This window comes from Sus scrofa, chromosome 4, assembly GCF_054392235.1.
Source record: "Sus scrofa isolate SSC_HxYL_T2T_F1_AM1 chromosome 4, Sscrofa_HxYL_maternal_Yorkshire_Landrace_v2.0, whole genome shotgun sequence".
Lineage (NCBI taxonomy): Eukaryota > Metazoa > Chordata > Mammalia > Artiodactyla > Suidae > Sus > Sus scrofa.
In genome coordinates this window covers 56,826,308-56,850,972 of record NC_139386.1, presented here as the reverse complement: position 1 = coordinate 56,850,972, position 24,665 = coordinate 56,826,308, and the positions used below count along the sequence as shown (strand labels likewise).

At 36.6% G+C, this 24,665-nt stretch overlaps 1 protein-coding gene across 29 annotated transcripts in view; it reads left to right on the top strand.

The window, feature by feature from the left end:
- The window catches only part of RALYL (RALY RNA binding protein like), a 765,932-nt gene that overhangs the window by 38,377 nt on the left and 702,890 nt on the right, over positions 1-24,665 (top strand). For 4 of the 29 annotated variants that reach the window (XM_085021176.1, XM_085021170.1, XM_085021173.1 and 1 more), the window contains one exon: positions 10,344-10,453. The exons of the other annotated variants lie outside the window; for them this stretch is intronic. Coding sequence is in view for 2 of the 4 variants with exons in the window: in XM_085021170.1 (XP_084877296.1) it covers positions 10,432-10,453 (22 nt within the window). In the remaining 2 variants the exon portion in view is untranslated. The remainder of the gene's footprint in view (positions 1-10,343; positions 10,454-24,665) is intronic. 29 annotated transcript variants of the gene reach the window in all.

The window sequence follows — 24,665 nt, the reverse complement described above, 5'->3', positions numbered from 1 at the left end:
AGTTCCCATCATGGCTCAGTGGTTAATGAACCTGACTAGTATCCATGAGGATGCGGGTTCGATCCCTGGCCTCACTCAGTGGGTTAAGGATCTGGTCTTGCCATGAGCTGTGGTGTAGGTCGCATATGTGGCTGGGATCCCGCATTGCTGTGGCTGTGGTGTAGGCTGGCAACTACAGCTCCAATTCAACCCCTACCTAGCTTAGGAACCTCCATGTGCCATGAGGGCAGCCCTAAAAAGACACAAAAAGACAAAAAAAAAATTGTATTAACAACAACAAAACAATAGCAACAAAATCAACCCTGAAAAAGCAAAATAAAAAAGCCCTAAACTATTGTATTATGACTTTAAGAGATTAATACTGCTACTATTATAAACAGTTAAGACTGTAGAAACCTTTTTGCTCTGTATTTATATATTCATTCATTCTATTTGTCATTTATATTATACATTTTGAATGATTTTGCTTAATATAATGTGGGATTTAACTGTGAATTGCAAGACTGTATTTCTATATATGGTGAATATGGTATATTTTTGTTCCTGATTAATCAACAACTGGAAATCAGATATTCTTGTAACACTACCTTTTGGGAAATGCTCATCCCGCAAATGATTGATATAGAGCTCGTTGTTTTATAGTTAATCAATATCGGAGTATAGTTCATTTACAATGTTGTGTTAACTTCTGTGGTACAGAAAAGTGGTTCAATTTTACACACACGCACGCACACTCACTCTTTTCCATTACTGTTTATTGTAGAACATGGAATATAGTTCTCTGTGCCATATAGTAGGACCTTCTTGTTTATCCCCTCCATGTAAAGTAGCTTACATCTACTAACCCAGCCTTCCACTCCCTCCCTTTTCCAAACCCCTCCCAGGTGGCAACCACAAAGTCTGTGTTCCTTGTCCATGAGTCTGTTTCTGTTTTGTAGGTAGGTTCTTTTGGGTCGTATTTTAGATTACACATATAAGCGATATCGTATAGTATTTGTCTTTCTCTTTCTGACTTCATTTAGTAGGATAATCTCTAGCTCATGTTGCTGTACACACATCTCTTGAAGATTATGGTAAATGATTAGAAAAAGAAGAAAACCATTCCAAATGTCTTTCTGATTTTTATATAAGAACATAATTGTAATGCATACATAATAGGTATTTGAAACATTTCCATATTTGCCAATATTTTATTTCCCACAAGTGAAGAAACTAGTCACTCATTTTGAGTTTCTTTTTCAGTGAGTTTCATGAAATTAAACCAAATAGGAAGAACAATTTTTGTAAGCCACAGTCTGGAAAAATTAAATAGAATTTGCATGTAAGTGATTAGAAGTATGTTATTAATATAATTATTTAAAAAATTTCCTGTACTTCATTAAAATTTATCTCAAATGTAGTCACTTTATTAGTCTAAACCATACTATCTTAGTTAACCCCAATAAAATATTTATATTATGATATAAGCTTGTATCTTGCTGAACCCTTTCCACAAACACCATCTTCAACATTGTCAAGTAAGGCAAAATATATTTCTCTTGTATTTCCTCCTAATGATATGGTTGACTGTAAAAGAACAATAATCACTATTGCCTTGGAGCAAATAGGCTTTGAAATTCATTAACCACCTTGGTTTTGCCTCAGCTATTAATCTGAGAAGGCATTTATTACTTTACATATCACAATACAGTAGAGAATATTCATTAATTAATTCCATTGGGAGGTTTTGTTACCACCATATCCAACATTTAAAAAATAAATTGATCTTATTGGGAAATAGAAAGTAGAATATATACATAATATGAAGAAGAGAAAAGGAACTGCAAGTAACTATTTTCACATTCACAAAGGGACAAGTAGTTATAACTTTGGCATTTTTCACAGGAATGAAGGTAACAAGGGATAAAGTTTGATGGGGAGGAAGTCAGCATAGCATGGTGGGTAAGTGTGTGAACTCTGGGGAAATCTTGGGTTCAAATACTTTCTGTATTGATTACTAGCTCTGAGATCTCATCCAAGTTAACTTTTCTTCTCTAAACCTGGGCTTAGTCAACAAATAATAGAATAACGATAGTACTCAAAGTGAGTGTTTAAAGATTTAAACCAGGTACTGTAAGCAAGTAGCTTGCATTGAACAAGGTGTTATAAAATGTTCAAAGTAATGTTAAATAAATCTTAACCTGTTTTAATTAGATACCACATGTCCAAGTGATAGAAATGTGTTTCCCAGTCATTTCATGGCAGAAAAGGAAATCTAAAAGTCAGGAAAACAGGGAGTTCCCATTGTGGTGCAGTGGTAGTGAATCCCAACTAGTATTCGTGAGGACACAGGTTTGATCCCTGGCCTTGCTCAGTGAGTTAAGGATCCAGTGTTGCCATGAGCTATGGTGTAGGTTACAGATGTGGCTCAGATCCCATGTTGCTGTGGCTATGGCATAGGCCAGAATCTGCAACTCTGATTCCATCCCTAGCCTGGGAACTTCCATATGCCGTGGGTGTGGCCATAAAAAAAAGTAAAGTGAGGAAAACAGAGTGTATCTTATATTTCAGTATCCATATTCCTGGATGTAGGTAACTGGAATGTAGCTGGAGGGGAATATCTGTACTCTTTGGATTCTGGTGCAGCCATCTTCCTAGAGCCTGCCAGTCTTATTTTTTTAAAAACACAAATCAGACAATTGCTCTGTTTTATACATGATCTTAAGTACTTAATTTTTGTATAACTATAATTTAACCATTCATTTTTGTTTCTAGATTTAGTTTGACTATTTTCAATGTTTTGAGGTAATTTAAAACTATTCCTTATGTATTGGGCAGGTAAAATAAGCATTGCTTAATCATTTGTGTAATGGGTGCATTAATATCAATCCCCTACAGAGTTTTTGAAGGAGATTTGAGATTATTTGTTTTGTGAAACAATATAGTGTAAAATGTATTGTCGAGGTAAATTATTATGTTTCTAATACTTAAGTGAAAGATCTATTTCAAGTATAAGTTGAGTTTTGTCCATATGTCAGTAAAAATGCAAATTATTTATTGAACAACTACCATGTTCAGTCCTCTATGTTAGTCTGTGCTATTTTAATATGCTAAGTAACTTTATTTATAAAATAATGAATGTTTAACAATGTTTGTGTGTTGGCTAGGTCTAGAAACAGATGTAGAACCTTGATTCTGAATAAAAGTGCAGTGTTGAATGCCACAATAAATAAACACAGTGGGACACAGAAGCTTAGTTTTGGGTCTCTCTTGTTGATCAGAAGATGATGGGAGGATTTTCTTAAAACAGTGATGCTTAAATCTGGATGGAGGATTTGCAAAACAATTTTCCTTTATCTCACCTTGGGAGATTAAAAAAAAAAAGCACGTATCCAACTGTGCCATGGAAAGTTATGCATAAAACCTTTTTATGGGCTCCGTAAAACCTCACTAAAAGAATGTATTAAATCACTTTGGCCAATAGTAATCTGGTCCCTGATACACCAGAGGTCCTTAAGGGTTCATATGCCACCCATAACCAGCTGGCTTCTGATATAACAAGAAGGGATGAGGGGATAGGGGGAACAAATGCTATAAAAAGACCAAGACTTCGGTTGTGAGCTGAGGGTGTGTGATTGGGTTGGACACATGTACCTGGTTCAAATAAATCCCCGAAAAGGGAGCTTTATAGTACCCAAGTTAAGCACCAGAGGAGCAGAGGCGCCATTATAGTATCTACTGCCTGCCACATCCACCTTGGAGAATTTCTCCATTAAGAGAATGTTGTGTCTTCAAAATTGAAGTGACAGTTTGGGGGACAGGTAGGATGGAGTCCTCTGTCTTTCTCTTTCTTTCTCCCTTCTCCCTTTCTTTCTCCCTTCTCCCTTTCTTTCTCTGTTGCATCCTTCTCTCTCCCTCCTTCCTGTCACTCTTTAAATGTCTGCAACTTTATACTGAATGCTCTTTTGGCCAATGGGGTAATGTTGACAGAATGTTGATAGACACTTTTCTCTCTAGTTCTTCTGGCTAGCTCAAGAGTGATCACCTGGAATGAGATTAAAGGTCAGGTAAAGCACTTGACCCTTTGGTACCACTCAAGGAGAGCAGGGTAGTGTGGGCAAGAACAGTAGTAATAGTCTGGAGTAGTCAGTCACAATAGCAAGAACGAGTTATGTGATGCTATGTAGAAAGAATGCCAGGTGGCAGGTAGCACATAGTTTGTGTACCTTCATTTCTAACCCTGTCCTGGGACCCACCTGTACTGTGGAAAAATCTGCCCTCCTCTAAAGGTTCCAGTCTTGCTTGATAGCATCATCATCTACCCAGTGGTTCAAGGTAGATAGTGTAACCTTAACCTTAATTCTTCTCTTTGCCTTGCCCCTTTTGTCAAATACAGAACAAGCCTTTTAGTTTCTCTTACAAAATTGATCTAGAATTTTTCCACTTATCTCCCATTGCTTTAGGCCAAGTCACATCATTTCTGGCCTAGATTTACTGAAATAGTCTCTTAACTAAACTTTCATGTTTATACTTCCTAATCCATTCTCTACATAGTCCTTAGAGGTGATCTTTCAACAGTGTAAATCGCATCATGTCACAAGTTGGCTTGGTCCTTCAGCAGCTTTTCCTTATACTCAGAACAAAATCCAGACTCCCTGTTGTCACTTACAAGGCCCTGCCTGATCTGGTTCCTACTTCTTTGTCCAATCTTGTCTTGCTCCTTTATGCTGATTATATTTCAGCCACAGAATCTTTCCCAGTTCCACAAAGAAGCATTATTTCTTCCCACATGCTTGGCCACTTCTGTGCATGGAAATTCTGCTCTTCCTTTTGCACAACTGACTTTTTTTTGTTTGTTTGTTTTAGTTTTTGTTTTACAGCACCCATGGCATGTGGAAGTTCCCAGGCCAGGGATCAAACCTGGGCCAAGGCAGCAACCTGAGTCAGAGTAATGACAACCAGACCCTTAACTCACTGAGCCACGGGAACTCCTGACCTCTTCTCATTTTTGATGTCTCAGATTTTATTGCACCTACTCAAAGAGGGCTTCTTTGGTCTCAACCTTGTATGGCTTTTCCTACTCCTATTTTTTTCTCTTACAGCACCCTATATATGTCTTTTGTAGCACAGCTTAGACTGTGTGTCCTGTTTACTTGGCTGATATGAGTTTGCATCTTTAGAATGAATGCCCTAAGGACAGAAACCATGTCTCTCCTTTTCTCCATTGTATCTTTATCACTTAGCCTTATGTCTGATACTTGTACTGATCCAGTACGCTTTTGAAAGGAAGAATGACTGAGAAATAATGAGAAGTAAGTTCTTTAGTGAGTTTAACAGGAGTAGAGGAGCTGACCACTACAGGTAGCAGCATATTAAAACTATAATTATGACACTAGTTCATAGAGGGGTAAGCAGACTACCTGTTTTATATATCAAAAGGTATTGCATTTCTTCAGATGGGATCTCATGTATCTTCACAAATTTCATATGCTTATTCAGGTTAAAGCTTAATAGTTTATTTAGATATTCATTATCTTACATTCACACCTTCCTTTATCCTTACTATTCAGTCTATTTTTATTACTCATTAAAAATAAGGCAACTATTAATCAACTTGTCAGTCAATATCAAGTAAAGAATACAACTAAAAGAAACAAAATTGTTCTACTTAAAATTTTATTTTTATTTATTTATTTATTTGGGCTGCATCTGTGGCATATGGGAGTTCTCAGGCTAGGGGTCAATTTGGAGCTGCAACTGCCAGCTTACGCCACAACCATAGCAATGCCAGATCCGAGCTTCATCTGAAACTGGCACTACAGCTAATGGAAATGCTGGATCCTTAACCCATCGAGCGAGGCCAGGGATTGAACTTATGTCCTCATGGATACTAGTAGGGTTCGTTACTATTGAGCCAAGATGGAAATTTCTCTACTTAAAATTTTAAATTTGAGATAAATTATTGTTCAGAAGTTTGTTAAGAAAGTATGATAATTTATGCATATTTTTAGATTTTTTTTTGGAAAATAAATTACCTTGCATGTAGTTATTTAGGTACTGCTTCATGAAACTTAATTCAGGTATATGTTTGTACATATTTATGTTATCTGTCTTTACTGGGGCTCAAGAAAAAATGTATTTCTTGAAAAGATTGTGATACGATTTTTTAGACAGCTGCTGTTCCAGCTGCTATCATTCTAAAAACTTGATGTATAATTCTGGCTAACTCAGTCTCATGCCAAGTTGCACTGAGAGGTAATTCAATAGATATTTGTAGATATACCCAGAATTTGACAATCAGTATTTACCAACCAAAGTTACATAATCTTCTCCACAGTTACAATTTATAATTTTATTTAAAAATTTTGGTTTTTGGTATTTTCATCTGAATGTCCTCTTGTTAGACATTCCCCCCATCAGTTGTTCCTCCTAACTGCCTATTACTGTTAAGGAATAATGTAAAAATGAAATTGATAAGAATTAATTATGGTTACAATAGTTATGGGTCATTAGGCACCATGCATCGTCTTAGAAATTAGTTTCATTATTGTAGTAGTAATTTAGAAAACAGTTTTTCTTCTTTAACTTTAAAGATTATTAATACCATCATATGTGACAATTATGTATCTGTTCATCAAGTATTAATCAAGGAACTACTTCTGTCTGCCATTGCAAGTTAAAAGACACACACCTGGCCCACAGGGAACATATGTTTAAGCAGAGGATACAGACTGGTAAACAGGTAACATTATACAGTGGAATCAGTCCAGTAGACAGGGTACAGAGCTGAGCTATGAGGGAGTAGATTAAAGAGATGGCCTCTTATTCTTGAGGGTTCAGTGAAAATTTCTTTGTCCTGCAAGTGTTAATTTAATGAGATGTGAAGAATGAGTATAAGTTAGTTTTCAAAATGTAATTTTGGTCTTTAGTGTTCCAGTTTGAGAAAATAGCATAGTATGAGAAAACAAAGGTAGGGGAGTGGCAAGAGTGAGACAAGTTAGAGAACTTTAACTCTATCCTGGTGTAGAGGAAGTTTTCAAGAGAACTTGGTGTATAATTCTGAGATAATTCTGTATAATTCTGGCTAACTCAGTCTCATGCAAAGTTGCATTGAGAGGTAATTCCATAGATATTTGTAGATAAAACCAGAAAATGACAATCAATCAGTATTTGCCAAACAAAAGTTACATATTCTTCTCCACAGTTACAATTTATAATTTTATTTGAAAATTGTTGCCACTTCATTTCATGACCCTTCTCCACCTTTGTTTTCCCATACATACCATGCTATTTTCTCAGAATTTTGTATGAGAGAGCCCATACAAAATTATCAGCATGGAAGGATTTTAATAGCACTGTTAATCCAAGTACACTTGGCCAATAGATGGGTTAACACTAGGCTCTTGAGAATAAGACTAATACTGGATACAAAGAGCATGAACTGACAAAATCCTGCAACTTTTGTGTAGAGTTGGAAATGTTAAGAGCATCAGTATTTAGAAAATGTGAATGACTCATCAAAGTTTTACTTTGTAGACACATACATACCACACGTAAGAACTTAGGTGTTGCTCCCACGCTGTGGATTTAAACATTCTCCAGTCTGTTCTATTTTTTGGGGGGGCGGGGCGCCACACCTGAGGCATATGGAGCTTCCAAGGCTAGGGGTCGAATCAGAGCTGTAGCCGCCCCGCCGGCCTACATCGCAACCACAGCAACATGGGATCTGAGATGCATCTGCGACCCACACCACAGCTCACAGCAACACCGGATCCTTAACCCACTGAGCGAGGCCAGGGATCAAACCCATGTCCTCATGGATGGTAGTCAGGTTCGTTAACCGCTGAGCCATGATGGGAGTTCCTCCAGTGTGTTCTTTAAATGGCCCTTAATACTCAGTTGCCATTTCATTTCATGCTATTCTTTCATTCATTGATTCATTGATTCATTCCACTTTATACATACGTACATACATACATTCAGACAGTCATTCAGTCATTCAGCCTTTTTTTTTTTTTTTTTGGACAAAATGTATAAAACAGCATACTTTGAGTTTCTTTGGGAAGCAAAATAATCTGAAATGTATGTAGTTCTCTGTCTTTGAAGAGAAAGTAGGATGTGTTGGGTCATAATGGAAGTGTATATAAATTGTTTTCTGTCTTCATAAGGAAAACAAAGATGGTCTCATTGAGGTAGTGGAATTTGAACTGAGTCTTGAAGAATGAGCAAATCCTGCATGTGGAATGCACCATAGGGAACAAGAGTCCTCAGTGCACAGGGGGGAAACACATGTAAAAAGGCAGTAACCAAATTCCTTTTGTATTGCTTCAACCAGGAGAGAATTTGGAACTATTTATTCCATAATTTTAACATGCCATTTAGGGTCTTACTAAGACTCACTAATTCTAAGAATAGTCCTTGGTAACTAACTCAAACACCTTTTTTTCATTCCTGTCATAATCATTTATGTAGCTGTACCTCTCACTTCACATTAAAGTAGCTCAGGTTAATCACCTGAGGAACTGCAGAATAACTAGAGACTTCAGAATCAGAAAAGAGAATGCATCAGAAAGAGAAATTATAGTTAGAATAAACACTGAGGTATTTCCTGTCTATCTTTCTCATTTTACAGATGAAGATATAAGTTATGCCACACCTGAGGTCTAGTCCTCTTGTAGTGGCAGAACTGGAACTAGAACCCCAGGTTCCTGACTTGCAATGTTAACAAAATCTAATTATATAATACAGGATAATAAAACTGTCTACACAGTAAAAATATGAGAACTTGAATGTAATATAAATGAAATTGATGGTTACTAAAATAATTTACATATCCCTTTTATTGTATGCCACCGGAGTTAATTGATAAGTAGATAGGGCATAAATTACAAATAAAATAATTTACACCTAACTGAATGAAATTTAAGGTAATATAGTCCACAGATATAGGGTTCATTATTCATCTGTATTAGTGCCAACAGACTATATACTCATATAGAAATTTTGTCAAATTTCTATTTAAAAATATATGCAATAATTCATTAATAATTTTTTCTGTGGTAGCTGATGTAATTAAGTAAATTTGCATTTTGGTCAAAAGATAATTAAATATTTCATAAAATTTATGAGATGATTTATACATTGAGTGTTATCACCAATCCTATAATATTATTAAATGTTATAAAACAGTTTTCAAGGGAGTTCTCTTGTGGCACAGCTTGGGACACTGCTGTGGCACTGGTTCAATCCTTGACCTGGGAAGTTCCACATGCAATGGGCGTGGCCAAAAAAAAAATTCACTAAAAGAAGAGTTTGTGAAAATGACACAAAAATTCATTTATTTAGTTTGATAAGGACAATAACATGCAAAAACAGAATTTGCCTTTCTTTAAATTTAAATATATTAGTGAAATTCAGAAATTATCACCTGAATAATGTGAACAAAAGCAAAGTGTAATATTTAAAAACTTCTTTATATAAGTTTAAATATAAATTAATTGTATAATAAATTATTCCCTAGTTATTTTCCTTGGAAAGATTTCTTACAAATCCTGAGGAAACAGGTTTTTTTTTTTTCAATTTTCATACTAGTACAGTTATTACTATGAACACAACTTAATACTACTTATTACTATTTACTACTAGTAGCTACCATTATCAAGCACATATTTTATGCCAAACACTGAACTAAATCCTTTACTTATGTTACCTTATTTAATTCTTATAATTTTAAAAATTTACAGATGAGGAAACAGAATCTTTTGAGGAATAAGGAAATTACTCAGACTCAAGCAGCCATTAAACAGCAGAGGTGATACTTATGCCCAAGTTTCTCTGATTTCAAAGTCTTGCTCCCAAATTCCATGTTAAACTGCCTTTATTTAGTTGACACACATATTGTGAGCCTCTGTGTACTGGCATTCCTTCAGATGCTATGGAGGCCAAAATATATAAGAATAGCTTTGGTCCTTCTAGGCTTCTCCAGCAAGAGGGGCTATTTAAACAAACAGTTGAAATGGAAACTTACAGATGCTGTGAAAGAAAAGCATAAAACACATAAGAATGCAGTGAGGATATCAAGTAAGACATTATTTCTACCTAGGAATTCCAAGGAAAGATTTTGCGTAAAAAATGATGCATGAACTAAGACTAGAAAATAAGGAATTGTTGGGTAGATAGAAGAGGGAAGGGTCATCCAAATTTGGGAAAAGATAAGGGACCATGATAGAGTAAGGGGAAAGTATAGTTTTCTGATTGAAGAAATAAGGCTAAAGGAAAAAACTTATATACATAATTACTTTCTGTCCAGTTAGAGGGAGGTTATAACATATTCCATAGTTACTGTCATACTGTTGATTTTATAGGATTGAAAAATAGTCACACTTTTTACTGAATATACTGTGCAATAAGGAGGCAACCCCAGAGGACTGAATACCAACCAGTAAAGAGGCTATGACGATGGTTCATGATGAAGGTAAAGGACATTTTAAAATATTTTATTTTTTCTGTTCTTCTTTTTTTTTATAATGATTTTTATTTTTTCTATTATAGCTGGTTTACAGTGTTCTGTCAGTTTTCTACTATATAGCATGGTGACCCGGTTACACATACATGTATATATTCTTTTTTCTCACATTATGCTCCATCATAAGTGACTAGACAAAGTTCCCAGACTATTTCTCAGGTTATTTGATCCCAAGTAAAATTATACAATTCTGTTTATTTCTTACATGCTTAAGTTACATGCTTATGTCTACCTAGATGTTGAATTATGCATGTTTGAAATACATAAGATGTTGGAAATATCTTCATATATGTTGCATTATTATAAGGTCCATCAGACTCTTCTCAAAGTATTCTTTTTTTCTTTTTGTCTTTTGTCTTTGTAAGGCTGCACTCATGGCAAATGGAGGTTCCCAGGCTGGGGTGTAATCGGAGCTACAGCTGCTGGCCCACACCACAGACACAGCAACGCCAGATCCAAGCCACATCTGCAACCTACACCACAGCTCATGGCAACGCCAGATCCTTAACCTGCTGAGTGAGGCCAAGGATCAAACCCGCGTCCTCATGGATGCTAGTCAGGTTTGTTCACCACTGAGCCACAACGGGAACTCCTCAAAGTATTCTTTACATTTCGTCTTTTTTTTTTTTTTTTTCCTTTTCTAGGGCCGCTTCCCGTGGCATATGGAGGTTCCCAGGATAGGGGTCTAATCAAACCGGCCTACGCGAGAGCCACAGCAACGCATGATCTGAGCCTCATCTGCAACCTACACCACAGCTCACGGCAATGCCGGATCCTTAACCCACTGAGCAAGGCCAGGGATGGAACATGCAACCTTATGGTTCTTAGTCGGATTCATTAACCACTGTGCCACTATGGGAACTCCTCAAAGTATTCTTTACAACCTTTTCTAATACACTTCAATTGAATGAATAACTAACTTATGAAAGGCCCTGTCCATAGGTGATGACTAAAATATCCCAGGATTCTGGATAAGTCTCCTCTTCTTGTTCAGGGATGAAGTGTAGATCAGGAAACTGAGAAAGAAATACATTTGTCCGAATTTGTCATGTATATCTGGTATGTAGATATTTGGTATACGATAACGGTGTGCATTTCAGGTAACCATAGAAAAGGCAGATACTCCAAAAGAGGCTTGATAAAACCTGGTCATTTGGGAAAAAGTCTGGTTAATCCTTCATTCCTTATTTTAATATGAAATCTACATGAAAGAGAGATTTAAAAGTACTAACACAAAATTTGGGTGACTTGATATGTAGATGGGTTTTTAATAAATGATACCAAGGAAGAAATTTCAAAGAGAAAAGATAAATTTGGCTACATAAAATAAATTTTTTTCTGCTGTAAAAATAACATGTACACGTTGAAAGAAAAATGTGAAAGCTCTTTTCAACATGTGCGATAGGAATGATTAATTGGCCAATAAAATATGCAAATATATTCAGATTTTCTAATAATCTAATAAATGCAAAAATGATAATGAGATGTCATTTTAGCCTATTCATTTGAAAACCATTTTTTCAAGCTAACAATACAGTTCTTTTCTGAGTGTTTGGAAATGGGCATTTGAATATACTGTTGGTGGGCATATAAATTGGTGTACTCCTGGATTCTATTTCAATAATATGTATAAAAATATTTTAAAATGTATATATTTAGCCATAAAACATACATACATCAAGGAATGTACCTTAAAGAGATAGTCATACAAGTTAACAAAAATGATGTTCAACAAAATTATTTTATACAGTCTTCATTTATGTTTAAGTTTAAAGTACTTGAAACAACACTAATTCCTGTTAGTAAGGGACTGGTTAAAAACAATGTAATATAGAAATACAGCCACTGAAAGTGGTAAATTAGGTGAATGATTATGGACATGGAAAAATCTCTTGCATATTGTGGATGACTTTTGGCAGTTAGGTTATGGATAATTTCTTTTCCATGTTTGGATTTTTATTTATGACATATTTTAATAGAGAAAAGTAAAGACTTCCATTTTATTGGCAAAAACCTAATGGATTTGGTGGAGGCGAGTTTATTACTGTGATGAGTATTAGGTCTGTGTATATCCACGACGCTCTCACAGACTAGTTCCAAAGCTAGCCGCTAAGTGGCTCAAAGCACCTCATTCACTCCAGATTTTTCTCCTTCATTTTAGGAACTGAGTAAAGTTAGAATTAATATTTGAGTTTTGAAATTTTGAGGCAGAAAGGAAGAACTGGCACTGCTTCCATATTGCATTATGCTACCTCCATTCTTCCAGTGCCTCCAATTCAATCACTGAAATTTTCTGTGCTGTTTTCCTTTGTTTGTCATGGTCACCTTCATTACTTACCAAGTTCCATTAATTCTCACATCCATTCTTTTTATTCCACTTAGACTGACATCATCATATTCTGGGCTCTCCCCTGTGTTGATGATGCTCTAACATTCCAGTGGGTCTTGTTTCTTTCTCTCTCTTTTTGTCTTTAGTCTGTTCGAGGACAACTGCTAAAATAATGTTGGAAATGTCATTATACAGCTTTAAGTCATTTCCCAACACCTACCCGAGAGCGGCCGCCTTTCTTCTTGCACTTTAGATGTTGATGTGAAACTTTTAGTTGGGCAGACATTGTGCTATTATTGTACACTTGGCTTTCCAGTCTCATTTGTCTAGTATATCCTGCTGCATTTTTGATTACTTTGCCTTTCTTTCCTGTCTTTTTTGGCAGCTCTTTTACCTATTTATTTATTTAATTTGTACCTCTCTCTGGAACAAATTACAAACAGAAATATAAAGGAAAGATAACTCCCCTAATTTTCGGTGCATTAGGGATTTTTGGAAAAATTCCACAGTTAAATTGCTCATATGCTATCAAGAGTCTAGTCATTGCTAATTAGTCCTTTTTGCTTGGCCATTTCTTAGCTTTGGCATGTTTTAGCATTTGTCCATTTGTCTTTTGATTCATCTGAAAAAAAAAAAAAAAGGATTCTTTCTTCTAAGAGCACTATCAGGTATAACTTTTACCTTTTTTTTTCTATTCTTTGTGATAAAATGACACGTTTCTGTCTCATATCTCCAACAGAAATCACTTGATCCCTAGGCATTTAACTTAATGGCCAAGATACAATATGGCATGGAGATTAAATATTCGATATGTAAAAATAAGAGAAAGAGATTGGTTTAACATATTTAACAGATATAAGTATCTCTTTCATAACTGATCCAGATGGATGGCTTTGGGCAAGGGGTTTAGCCTCCTAAAGCTTTATTTTTCTTATCTGAAAAAAGCTACCACTTTTGAGTGATTTGCCTTCATTGGAAGGTATTTTCCTTTCTGTTGACTTTAAAAGAAATGACAACATCTTTTTTTTTTTTTTCAGTTTGTAAATTTTTTCTTTTTTGCCCTTGCCCATTTATCCCCACTAAAGTATTTACCCCCCTTTATTATTGATTCGTAAGTTGTATTTTTATTTATTTTCCCAGCTTAATTGCGATGTAATTGAAATATAACATTGTGTGAGTTTATGTTGTTTTGGTACACTTATATATTGCACAGTGATTACAACCATGACACTTCCGTCACAATTTTCATTTGTGGTGAGAACGTTTAAGATCTATTCTCTAAGCAACTTTCAAGTATATGACACAATATTGTTTACTATAATCACTCTGCCATACATGTAAGAACTTATAACTGAAAGTTTGTATCCTTTGGCCAACATATATCCCCTTATATTCTACCCTCCCACCCCTAATAGTTCCTGGTAACTACCATTATATCATTTCTCTGTTTCTCTGAATTTAGCTTTTTAAAATTTCACATGTAAATGAGATCATACAGTATTTCTCTCTCTATGTCTGACTTACTTCATTTGGCATAATGCCCCAAGGGTGACCCATGTTGTCATAAATGGCAGGATATTCTTTTTCTTGGCTAAGTATGCTTGGGAAAACAGAACATTCTAGAAGGACTTTATTTCACTAATAACTATTAAGTGAAATCCTCTCAAAATTCTGGAACAGCTTCTTGGTTACCTAGTCCATGGACATATCTGTGGACGTATCTGTGGACTTAATTCACATGAGGTATCATTGTATCCTTTTGATTCTCTTTTCATGGTCTTTACTTTATGTACCTTCTAAGGGATTGGCTAAACAGAGTTCTCATGACCTTAGCTGCTTTGCATACATACCTCAGACTGACAGTCATGACTCCTGAACAAGAGTCATAGACAACCCTAGTTCTGAATTTTGGGCTGTCCTCCTAAGTTTGTATTACACTATTTGTGTCACCATAATTTAAAGATCACTCAAAGTTGGTTAGAAGATAACTTCAGAATGCTTTGCAAGATTTTGATATATTAGGCATCTAAATCATAGAATGAGAACTCCAGAACTGCTGTTAACCTTCTAGGCTGATTTAACTGCAGAGGTGTCTCTTGGCTCTGGAGCCTGATGATTTCTGGGTAATCACTCCATTTCATTTCCATAAGTGAGTGAGCTTCCTGACTACTGAAACAGAATTCTGGGGCTGAAAGAAAAAACAAAAGATAGGTGAGAGAAAAGTAATATACCTATGTGAAATATATAAAATATTGGAAAATGAGTTTTTGAAAAATTTTTAATAGTTTTTAAAATATTGATTACCTATCTTGCCATATATCTGGTTTGGCTTGAGGTTGCACAAACAATGAGGCCCCATTGTTTTAGAGGGGCTCATTGTCTTTGTTTTAGAGGGGCTTATATACCTTCTTCCTGTGGAAACACAGGCAGGCTTAACAATAAGTAGTACTTAACTGTTTTCATTTTATTTTAAATTAGTTTTGATAAATTGATAAAGGAGAATTTCTGTGGGGGGCCTGAGAGGAGGCTAGAGATCTTGCTTTGGAGATTGTTGTATAATTCTCCATCCATTTATCTATATAATTATGGCTAAAAAGGCTAATGCTCTGAAATGAAACATTTGATTCAGCAGAAAGTAGATAAAAGTGATATAAAATATGGGAAAGTTACATTTTAGACAGCAGAAATTATTTAACAAATCCATTAATTTCATTTAAAAAAGCTAAACAATTTAATTAAAGAAATTTAATCTTCTGATTTGTTTGCCATTCCCTAGTTTCTTGTGGATTTTCTATCCCCAAAATAGAGCCCAAAATAAAGATGAAACTCTATATAGATCAGAAATTCCCTCAATAATGCATTTACTCATCCTCTTTGCCTATGGTCAGTGTCTACATTTAGTTCATTAGGAACTATCTTGTGGGGAAGGTCTTTGATACGCTTTACCGGCCTTAATTTTACCTTGTGGCTGTTTAACAGTTATATCTCAGATAACCAGTTGTGCCTCCTTGAAAGGTAGTTAGATAGGCAACTTCAGTTCTGAATTTTAGTCTGTGTAATCTTTTTTATTTTCCCCCTTAGGGCTGCACCTGTGGCATATGGAAGTTCTTGGGATAGAGGCCAAATTGGAGCTGCAGCTGCCAGCCTATACCACAGCCACAGCAATCCACATCCGAGCCACAGCTGTCACTTATAGGGCGGCTTGCGGCAATGCCGGATCCTTAACTCACTGAGCAAGGCCAGGGATTGAACCTGTATCCTCACAGATACTAAGTTGGCTTCTTAACCCACTGAGCCACAGTGGGAATTCCAAGTCTGTTTTCTTAAGTTAGTACTGAAATAGTGTTTATTGCCATAATTTGATAACAGCTTGAAGTTGAGATGGCCAGAAAGTAAGCTCAGAAAATCCAGAAAGATTTTGATACAAAAGATATATAAATCATAAATCCAGGAGTGGAATCTCTAGTGTTAACAGCTTGCTTCATCAAACAGTGTTGGTGTTTCAACACAGCAGCTGATAATTCATAGTACTTTAATAAATACTGTATTACCAGTTCAAATTGGATGAAGCTCGATTGATATGAAATGCTAAGTATTATCTGGTGAATTTCACAGATGTAACCAGCATTATCTCAGTTAGTTAAACATGTTCATATGGCTGGCTATTTCATTATTTATCCAAATAGTTTAATTGTACCATATACATCCAACATCAACTTGAGTCATATGTTTTGCAATGTGTATACACACATTTACACACAGTGTACATGTGGTATATTTGGGAGAATGTGAACTGCAGTACTTTTTTAAGTCTCCTATTTATGAACAAATTTTTGATTTTGCGTCTGTTCAATAATATAAAGTTACTTTGTTTGAAAAAGAAAAATGCAAACAAATGACTTACAGTAATCAAAGTTGAGAGTAATCAAAGTTTATGCTAAGCATATGCAAGGAACTGAGTGAGAATGGATTTTTTTCCATTAAGTGTAGAGTTACTAGAAGTTTCTGGTTCATAGTATTTACTGAATTACTTGCCCCCTAGGAAGGGTTCTTTCTGGATGGTTTCTTGCCATTCATGGGTGAATGTTTGGGGACTGGTCATAATAGATATCTTTTCTTTTGTATAGTGATTCTGGCCTAATTTAGGTAATCACATTGCTGCTTCTATCTTTTTAAGAAAGTAAGGCAACAGGTTTGTGCTGAAAGGAAGAGAGATGTAGAGAGGGCCCAGTGGAGAATTTTCCACAGAAGAATGCTCTGTGTATGCCAGACACAGAGGTTGCAACGACTCTGCCATCTGATCACTCAGTATGCTTTTCTAAACAGTATCTTCATACAGTAACCACAGTGATGACATTTCATAGTGTCAGAGGCTAAGGCAGACATCATAAAAATGCAGAATAAAAAGTTGGAAACAAAAAGAAACTAGTTCAAAGATTAAGACCTGGGTAGAAGATAACAAAATAATGGGAGATGACGTATACTTCAACAAAAGTTTATTAAACTGAGATAAGTATATGATATGGTATAACATTTAATTAGTTCCTAATTAGTAAGTAAACCTATGTGGTTCTTTTCTTTTCTTCTTTTTTTCCTTTTTTGGCTGTTCTCATGGCATGTAGAAATTCCCAGGCCAGGAATTGAATCCAAGACACAGCTGTGGCAATGCTGGATCCTTACCCCATTTTGCCACAGTGGAAACTCCTGTGTGGTACTTAAATGGTAAACCATCTAGGTTCCTGCCGATGATAATGGCTTTCTAAATCTGATCTCTCCAAACATCCTGCCCAAAAAAACCAACAAACCAACAAGGAGAGCAAATAAGACTGCTTATAATCCATGCCTAAAGAGTAACTAGGAGACAAAGAATACTGCATGCAGACTTCAATATACTTTTAAATGGAAAATAAGTTATACGATACCCACAGATCCAGTTCCAAAGTCCATGCTAAGATCAGATGGAGATGAACAGTTGGTAAGTAGGTGCATGCATGAGGATCTTGCTGGTGGCTAAACACAGATAAGATCATTCTCAAGAGGGAGGGAGAAGTACTGAAGACAGATCTGGCACCTGGCAGATCACAGCATTGGCTGCAAGAGAATATAAGGAAGATGGCAGCTTAGGGAAGCACTAGCCAAGTAGGAGATAAAAAGAGGAGAAATCCTTAAACATTGAAAAGTGAAGGAAAGGAGAGAAGCAGTCAGTAGAAAATAAAGATCTTAAAGAGAAGAAAGAGTATTATGACCCCTAGCCTGGGAACTTCCATATGCCACAAGTGTGGCCCTAAAAAGAAAAAAATAAAAATAAATAAATAAAAATAAAATAGCTTGTACAACATTTAGCAAGATTTAAATATTTTGAAGTATGATCTACCTTTTCTCCTTCATAAAACTAGAATGATTTTTTTTTAATCAAAAGTGGACATACATTTTTTTTTTTTTCCCCAGAGAATCTGACTTTCATTAGCGAATTAAAAATTGGGAAATATTTATAAAATATCCTTGTGGTGATTCCAGAGGTTGATCCTATGCATATCACCATAGAAACTATTTTGTTGCAAATATTTTCATTGCATCATATTTATCTATATCTATATCTGTATCTATATATCTCTCTATGTCTATATTTAAACAGTTTTTATTAGTTGATTTACAATATTGTCAATTTCTGCTATACAGCAAAGTGACCCAATTATACATATATGTATATTTGTGTATATATATATATATATATATATATATATCTCCATTCTTTTTCTCATCTTATCTTCCATCATGTTCCATCACAAGTGATCAGATATAGTTCCTTGTGCTATACATAGAGCAGGATCTCATTGCTTATCCACTCCAAATTCAATAGTTTCTTTAATGCCTACTGGTTTAGTGAAGGTAGACACGTCCTTCCGAATTTCTATTTCTTTTCTTTTGGCCGCCCCATGGCATATGGAGTTCCTGGGCTGCCAGGGATCAGATCTGAGTCACAGTTGTGACCTAAGCTGCAGCTGTGGCAACACCGGATCCTTAACCCACTGTGTTGGTCCAGGGATTAAACTTATGTCCCAGCGCTCCCAAGATGTCGCTGATTCTGTTATGCCACAGTGAGAACTCTATTTCTGTTTCTGTTTCCAGAATTTTTCGTGATGCTATATGCATCCTGGGTACACAGTTAATGTTTGCTCCATGAACTAGAGTACATGTCAGCCAGCTGCTGCTTACTTTATAGCAGAAAGACTCCCATTTTTAGTAGAAGATAGTTTTTCTTTTTATTATGTATTGAAATTCATGTCAACTGAGGGAATCAGATCAGAGAAGGGAATTGACTGACTGAGCTCATCAGGGAGGCAGTGGGGAAAAATGGGGGAGTGGTGAAGCCTTGAAAGCTGCAGAGACAGAGTGTGAGGAGGCGAGAGGGGAACCCAAGGGCTTCTCCCTGGGGCTTAGTGAGGACAGCACATTCTAAGTGGACACAGGGTGACAGCACCCAGAAAGCAGAAGGCACAGTGGCAGCTGCTGCCTCTCAGCCTGTTAATTCCGGCTCTGTAATAAAAAATACAATGAATCTCACATAGTCTCATTTTATGACCGCCTGTATCATGCATCTTGTATCTTGTTAGAAGTTGTGGCTCAGAAATAGAGACTGGATTGTGAACCAGGGACTTGACTTTGACTGTGAAAGAGGTATCTTATATCGTGTCAGACATCAGACGGCCCTTTAATAATTAGCAGCTTTCTCTCTTACAAGTGCTGGGGACCAACATCAAAATGACATGAAGCTACACAAAAACATTATTGGTTTTCCCCCCTGTTTTGGGTTTGAATATTCCAGAGTTAGTAGGAAATGTCTTTTTATTAAAATTAAGATGTTGGAGTGCTCTTGTGGCATAGCACATTAAGGATCCAGCATTGTCACTGAGACTTGGGTTGCTGCTGTGGCACAGGTTCAATCCCTGGCCCAGGAATTTTCACATGCCATGAATACAAGCCCCCCCCCCCATTATGATGTTTTCATGACAGAGGGCAGAAAAAATTCTCACAAACTAAATATTTATGTGGTTTTGTCATTTATTCATGAACAACTCAAATAAAACATGTTCTGATATTTTGGTAACTGTAATTGATCCCCTTCATGCATTGGGGCATTTTCTAATTCCATCTGAATAGTAAATACATCATAATCAAATTAGAAGATACTTATTTGGAGAAAACTTTACTCAGATAATTAAAAAAATAGCTACATTGAGTTTATTGTGTGTCTGCTCAAAGCCTTGACATACGTCAGCTCACTGATTCTTTTTTTTTTTTTTTTTTTTTTTTGTCTTTTTGCCATTTCTTGGGCCGCTCCCGCGGCATATAGAGGTTTCCAGGCTAGGGGTCCAATCGGAGCTGCAGCTGCCAGCCTACGCCAGAGCCACAGCAACGCGGGATCCGAGCCGCATCTGCAACCCACACCAGAGCTCACGGCAACGCCGGAATTGTTAACCCACTGAGCAAGGGCAGGGACCGAACCCGCAACCTCATGGTTCCTAGTTGGATTTGTTAACCACTGCGCCACGATGGGAACTCCAGCTCACTGATTCTTTATGGCAAAATCACATAATAATTATTATGCCCATTTTACAGATGAGGAAAGTGAGGTACATCTGAGGTAACAATTTAAGATCACTCAGCTAGTAGCTTCCAAGATTTACACTAAAGCAGTCTGGCTCTAGTGTTTGTGCCAAAATACTGCATCATATTTGGTACTTTTCCCTCAAAGTGGATTTTACGGTGTAAAAGTGATAGATGAAAAACAGAAAGCCAGTATTTTAATTAATTGTTGAAGAATTGCTAGCAGAAGTGACTAAGTTTTCTAAAATTTTTTACTAGTGTTTGTCAATATTATTACAGACAGACTGTTTTAAAATTTTATATTTCCTAAAGCAGAATTGAGACAAATAAATAACAAAAAAATTTTCCCCTAGCCTGTCAATTTAGCTAATTTATAAAGGTATAAAATTAAATAACAATTGTATTCTTGATTAATTATTTTTATTTAAAAACTAAATAATGTGAAATTTGGAGTTTTCTAGAAAATTGTTCTATCCAGGATTCTCTTCAGCTATGATCTGGTGTGTTGGACTGCCTTCCAAAATTCTAATTAGTGCCAATTGAGGTATTGCTGATTTTGACCCTCTGACTTTCTGAGATCTAGGATATTGTAAGTCTTGGCCTCTTTCCTGTGATCAGTTACAATTAACAGATGTTTATTGAATGACTACCAAGTGCAACACTGTTACAAATAAGTAAATGTCTTCAGAGAACATGCATTCTTGTAGGGAAGTTTAATTCTTCAAGATGATAGAAGAAATGTCATAAATGACAGCATGACTCATTACCACATGAATAAAATAGACAGCAGGTGCTATTTTGTTTCTCAGAGAGGAGGGAAAGCTTCAAACTCTGCTTCACCCATCATGGTTAACCATATTCTCCTGGCAAGACTGGTGTGAACTGGGTGTTCATGGGAACTTTTGAGTCAGTAACTTTTAAACTCTTTCTAGCTAAGTTACAGACTTTTCATCATAACAGGAAACAATAGAAAGGGTGCACTAAAGATGCTCAGATTTGAAATCAACTATATTTTAGGAGCAGCATTGTGTTTTAAAAATAATGTATTTTTAAATTAAGGCAATAGATGCATATAGCTTAAAAATAAAATAGTAGTAATAGGTTTGTAAAGAAAAAGAGCAGACACCCACCCTGCCTTCTACCTCTGTGAGGAAAAGCACATTTAGTTCTAAGTATTTATTTCAATATTTACCTGCATATATTGAAATAATACAGGCATGCTGCACACACATAGAGTATATATTAGGACATGATCTATTGATTTCAGTTATAGGGATGGCATACATTTTTCCTCTTAAACAAACAAGCACATACACAACCCATGCACATGTGCGTGAGCACGCATGCCAACACTTCCCTTCCTCACATTTCCTTGGAGCTTTTAGTAAGTTTAGTAATTGCTCTTATTTATTTGCAATTTTTTCTTTCCCTTCATGGTCTCTGTTTCCTGGTTTTATTTTTATGCTTGTTTTAATTGGGCTCCCTTTATTGTGTGTTGGAAGCTTCCTCAAAAGTCTCATGATTCCTTAAGAGTAAGGCACTGAAGCTCTGTGCCTGGGGTGGGCTTGGGCAATGAAGAGTGCATGAGGCAGGTGGAATAGCTGCTGGGTTTCCACGAGGGTGCTCATGATCTGGGCTGGACTCTGTGGAGGAGGTCTTCCAAGTATCAGTATACACCAAACTTTTCAATGACATTCATCAGATTTTCCAGAGTAAACTCAAGTTATGGAAGCTCGGTGGGAGAAGAGAGCTAAGGATCCCATAGTTAAATACATAGACTCAATTAATTACAGCCCTCTTGCTCCCCATTTTGCTTTATGTATTAATTTGCCTTATTCTTCACTTCGCTGTGCTAAACGTCTTCCCCACCAATGTTGCTCAGATTTTACTTCTTAGGAGATACTGCTTTGCAGGATTGTGTAGTCATGATGTAGCGGCCTGAGAGGGGACCACTCTCTGGCTGCGTGGGCTGGAGTCCTGCATGCTGAGTTAGGTCTTCTGGGAAGATATGAATTTGTCTTTGCTAGTTCTCTTAGTAGAGTTAGACTGCCTCTGTTCAGCTAGCTCAGTTGTTCTGCAAAGAGCTTACCATCACTTTAAATGGGTGCGCCTCTCTTCTTTGTTCTTTTCTTTCTTCTTTTCATTTGATCCATGTAGTTTAGTACAATTATGTTCTTTATTACGATCCTAGTGATTTGGGGGAGGGACAAGGGATTACCATGCATAGTCAATCCACCATAATAAATAGAAGCAGTTATTTTTATTATTGCTATTTTTAAAATGAACTTCCCAAGAAGCCTGTGAAGTTATCCCATTTGACATACAAGGGCATCAAGATTCAACTATGGTTAAATGAGGCTTGACTCAAAAGCTTATACTTTTCCCACTGGTTCTTGGGAAGAATGCAAGTACAGGATTCCAAACTTTTTAACTTTTTAACATTAAGGGCAATGGTTTCATATTCCCTTTATATTCTATGCTTGAAATAATTTTATCGACCAAGCAGACTACATCTATGAAGTTACACAGCATTGCGTTATTTTCCCTTTTTATGTGCATCCAAATATATAGGCAGATTTCTGAACAGCCTGCGTAGCCAGGGTTGTCCCACAGGGCAAAGGTCTTTATTCCACTTTTTAGTATCATCTTTTTACTTTCCTTTGTGTCATCCTCAGGACCATCAGGCTTCCTCTAATGAAACTTTTTCAAAACCTTCCCACCTTCTGCCCACTATGCAGGCTCATCTGCTGAAACATTTGTAGGTTTTTGGTTAAGCATCACTTCATTGCCAGGTCTTAGTGTCTTTGCTGCTAATAACCCAATTCCCTTACAACCTGTTGGCTTAAAATACAAATGATCAGGAGTTCCCATCGTGGCTTAGCGGGTTAGAAACTCAGTTAGTATCCATGAGGATGCAGATTCAATCTTCCTTAGTGGGTTAAGGATCCAGAATTGCCCAGGAGCTGCAGATAGGTCTCAGATGTGACTGGGATCTGGCATTGCTATGGCTGTGGTGTAGGATGGCAGATGCAGCTCTGATTTGACCCCTAGCCTGGGAACTTCCATATGCCACAAGTGCAGTCCTAAAAATAAATAAATAAATAAATAAATAAATAAATAAAACCACACACACACACACAAACTTGTGGGCCATGAATTCAAACAGCATGGTAGCTCTGGCTAGTCTCTGCATCCCAGGATCTGGAGGTCACCTGAAAAAAATCAAGGTTTGGAGATAGAATCGTCAGAAGTCTCTTGCACTCACATCTGAAGATAGATGCTGGCTATAAGGAACTTGTGAAGAACTGAAGGGTCTGTCATTCTCTACATGTATGTTATCTCAAATGCTGGCTGAAGATAGAAGACTCCCACATTGGAGGCAAAAGACTGCTACTCAGGGCATAGCAAGCAAAATGATTTTGCAAGTTCACATCGTTACTCTTGTCCTAAAGACCTATGAAGGAACATGAATTGACCTAGTGGATGCTCCACATGAAGTGGGTGTGCATCACAGCTGAGGAACTGTGGGAAACCTCAAATTTTTTTTTCTTTTTATGGTTGCACCTGCAGCATGTGGAAATCCCTGGGCCATGTTCAAATTGGAACTGCAGCTTCAGCCTACACCACAGCTTGTAAAATGTGGGATCCTTAACCCACTGAGTGAGGTCAGGGATCAAACCTGCATCCTCCCAGAGACAATGTCCAGTCCTTAACCTGCTATGCCACAATGAGAATTCTGGAAACCTCAATCTTTTCAAGGGGTTGGTTGCCAGCAAACTTGCACTTGCAACTTTGTACTGAATGGTAGTGTGCTTTTTTATTATACTTGTCAGCATTGAATCAATGCTTGCTCCAGAGGGAGACTCTGTTGCTGTCTCACAAGGTTATTTTCTATACAGAATTCTTGGTAAGAGCATCTGAAACAAGGACAGTCAGTGTCTCCACTAGTAAGATGGTAAGAAATACAAAAGACCCATTGAGAAGTTTGTTGCAATGAAGTACAGGATGGATGTTGCAAAATAATTAGCAGCTTCTGACACACTGTCTCTTAGAACAAACCGAGTTATAAACACATCACTTTAACAAAGTGTAATAAGTCTAAAGGAATTTGAACATCTTACATTGGTGGCTAAAGCAATCTGGAAAATTCTTGGGAGACTCTGATTCAGAGAAACCTTCAAATAGAAAATGCTCAATGGGAACACATGACAGACTGAGGAAATC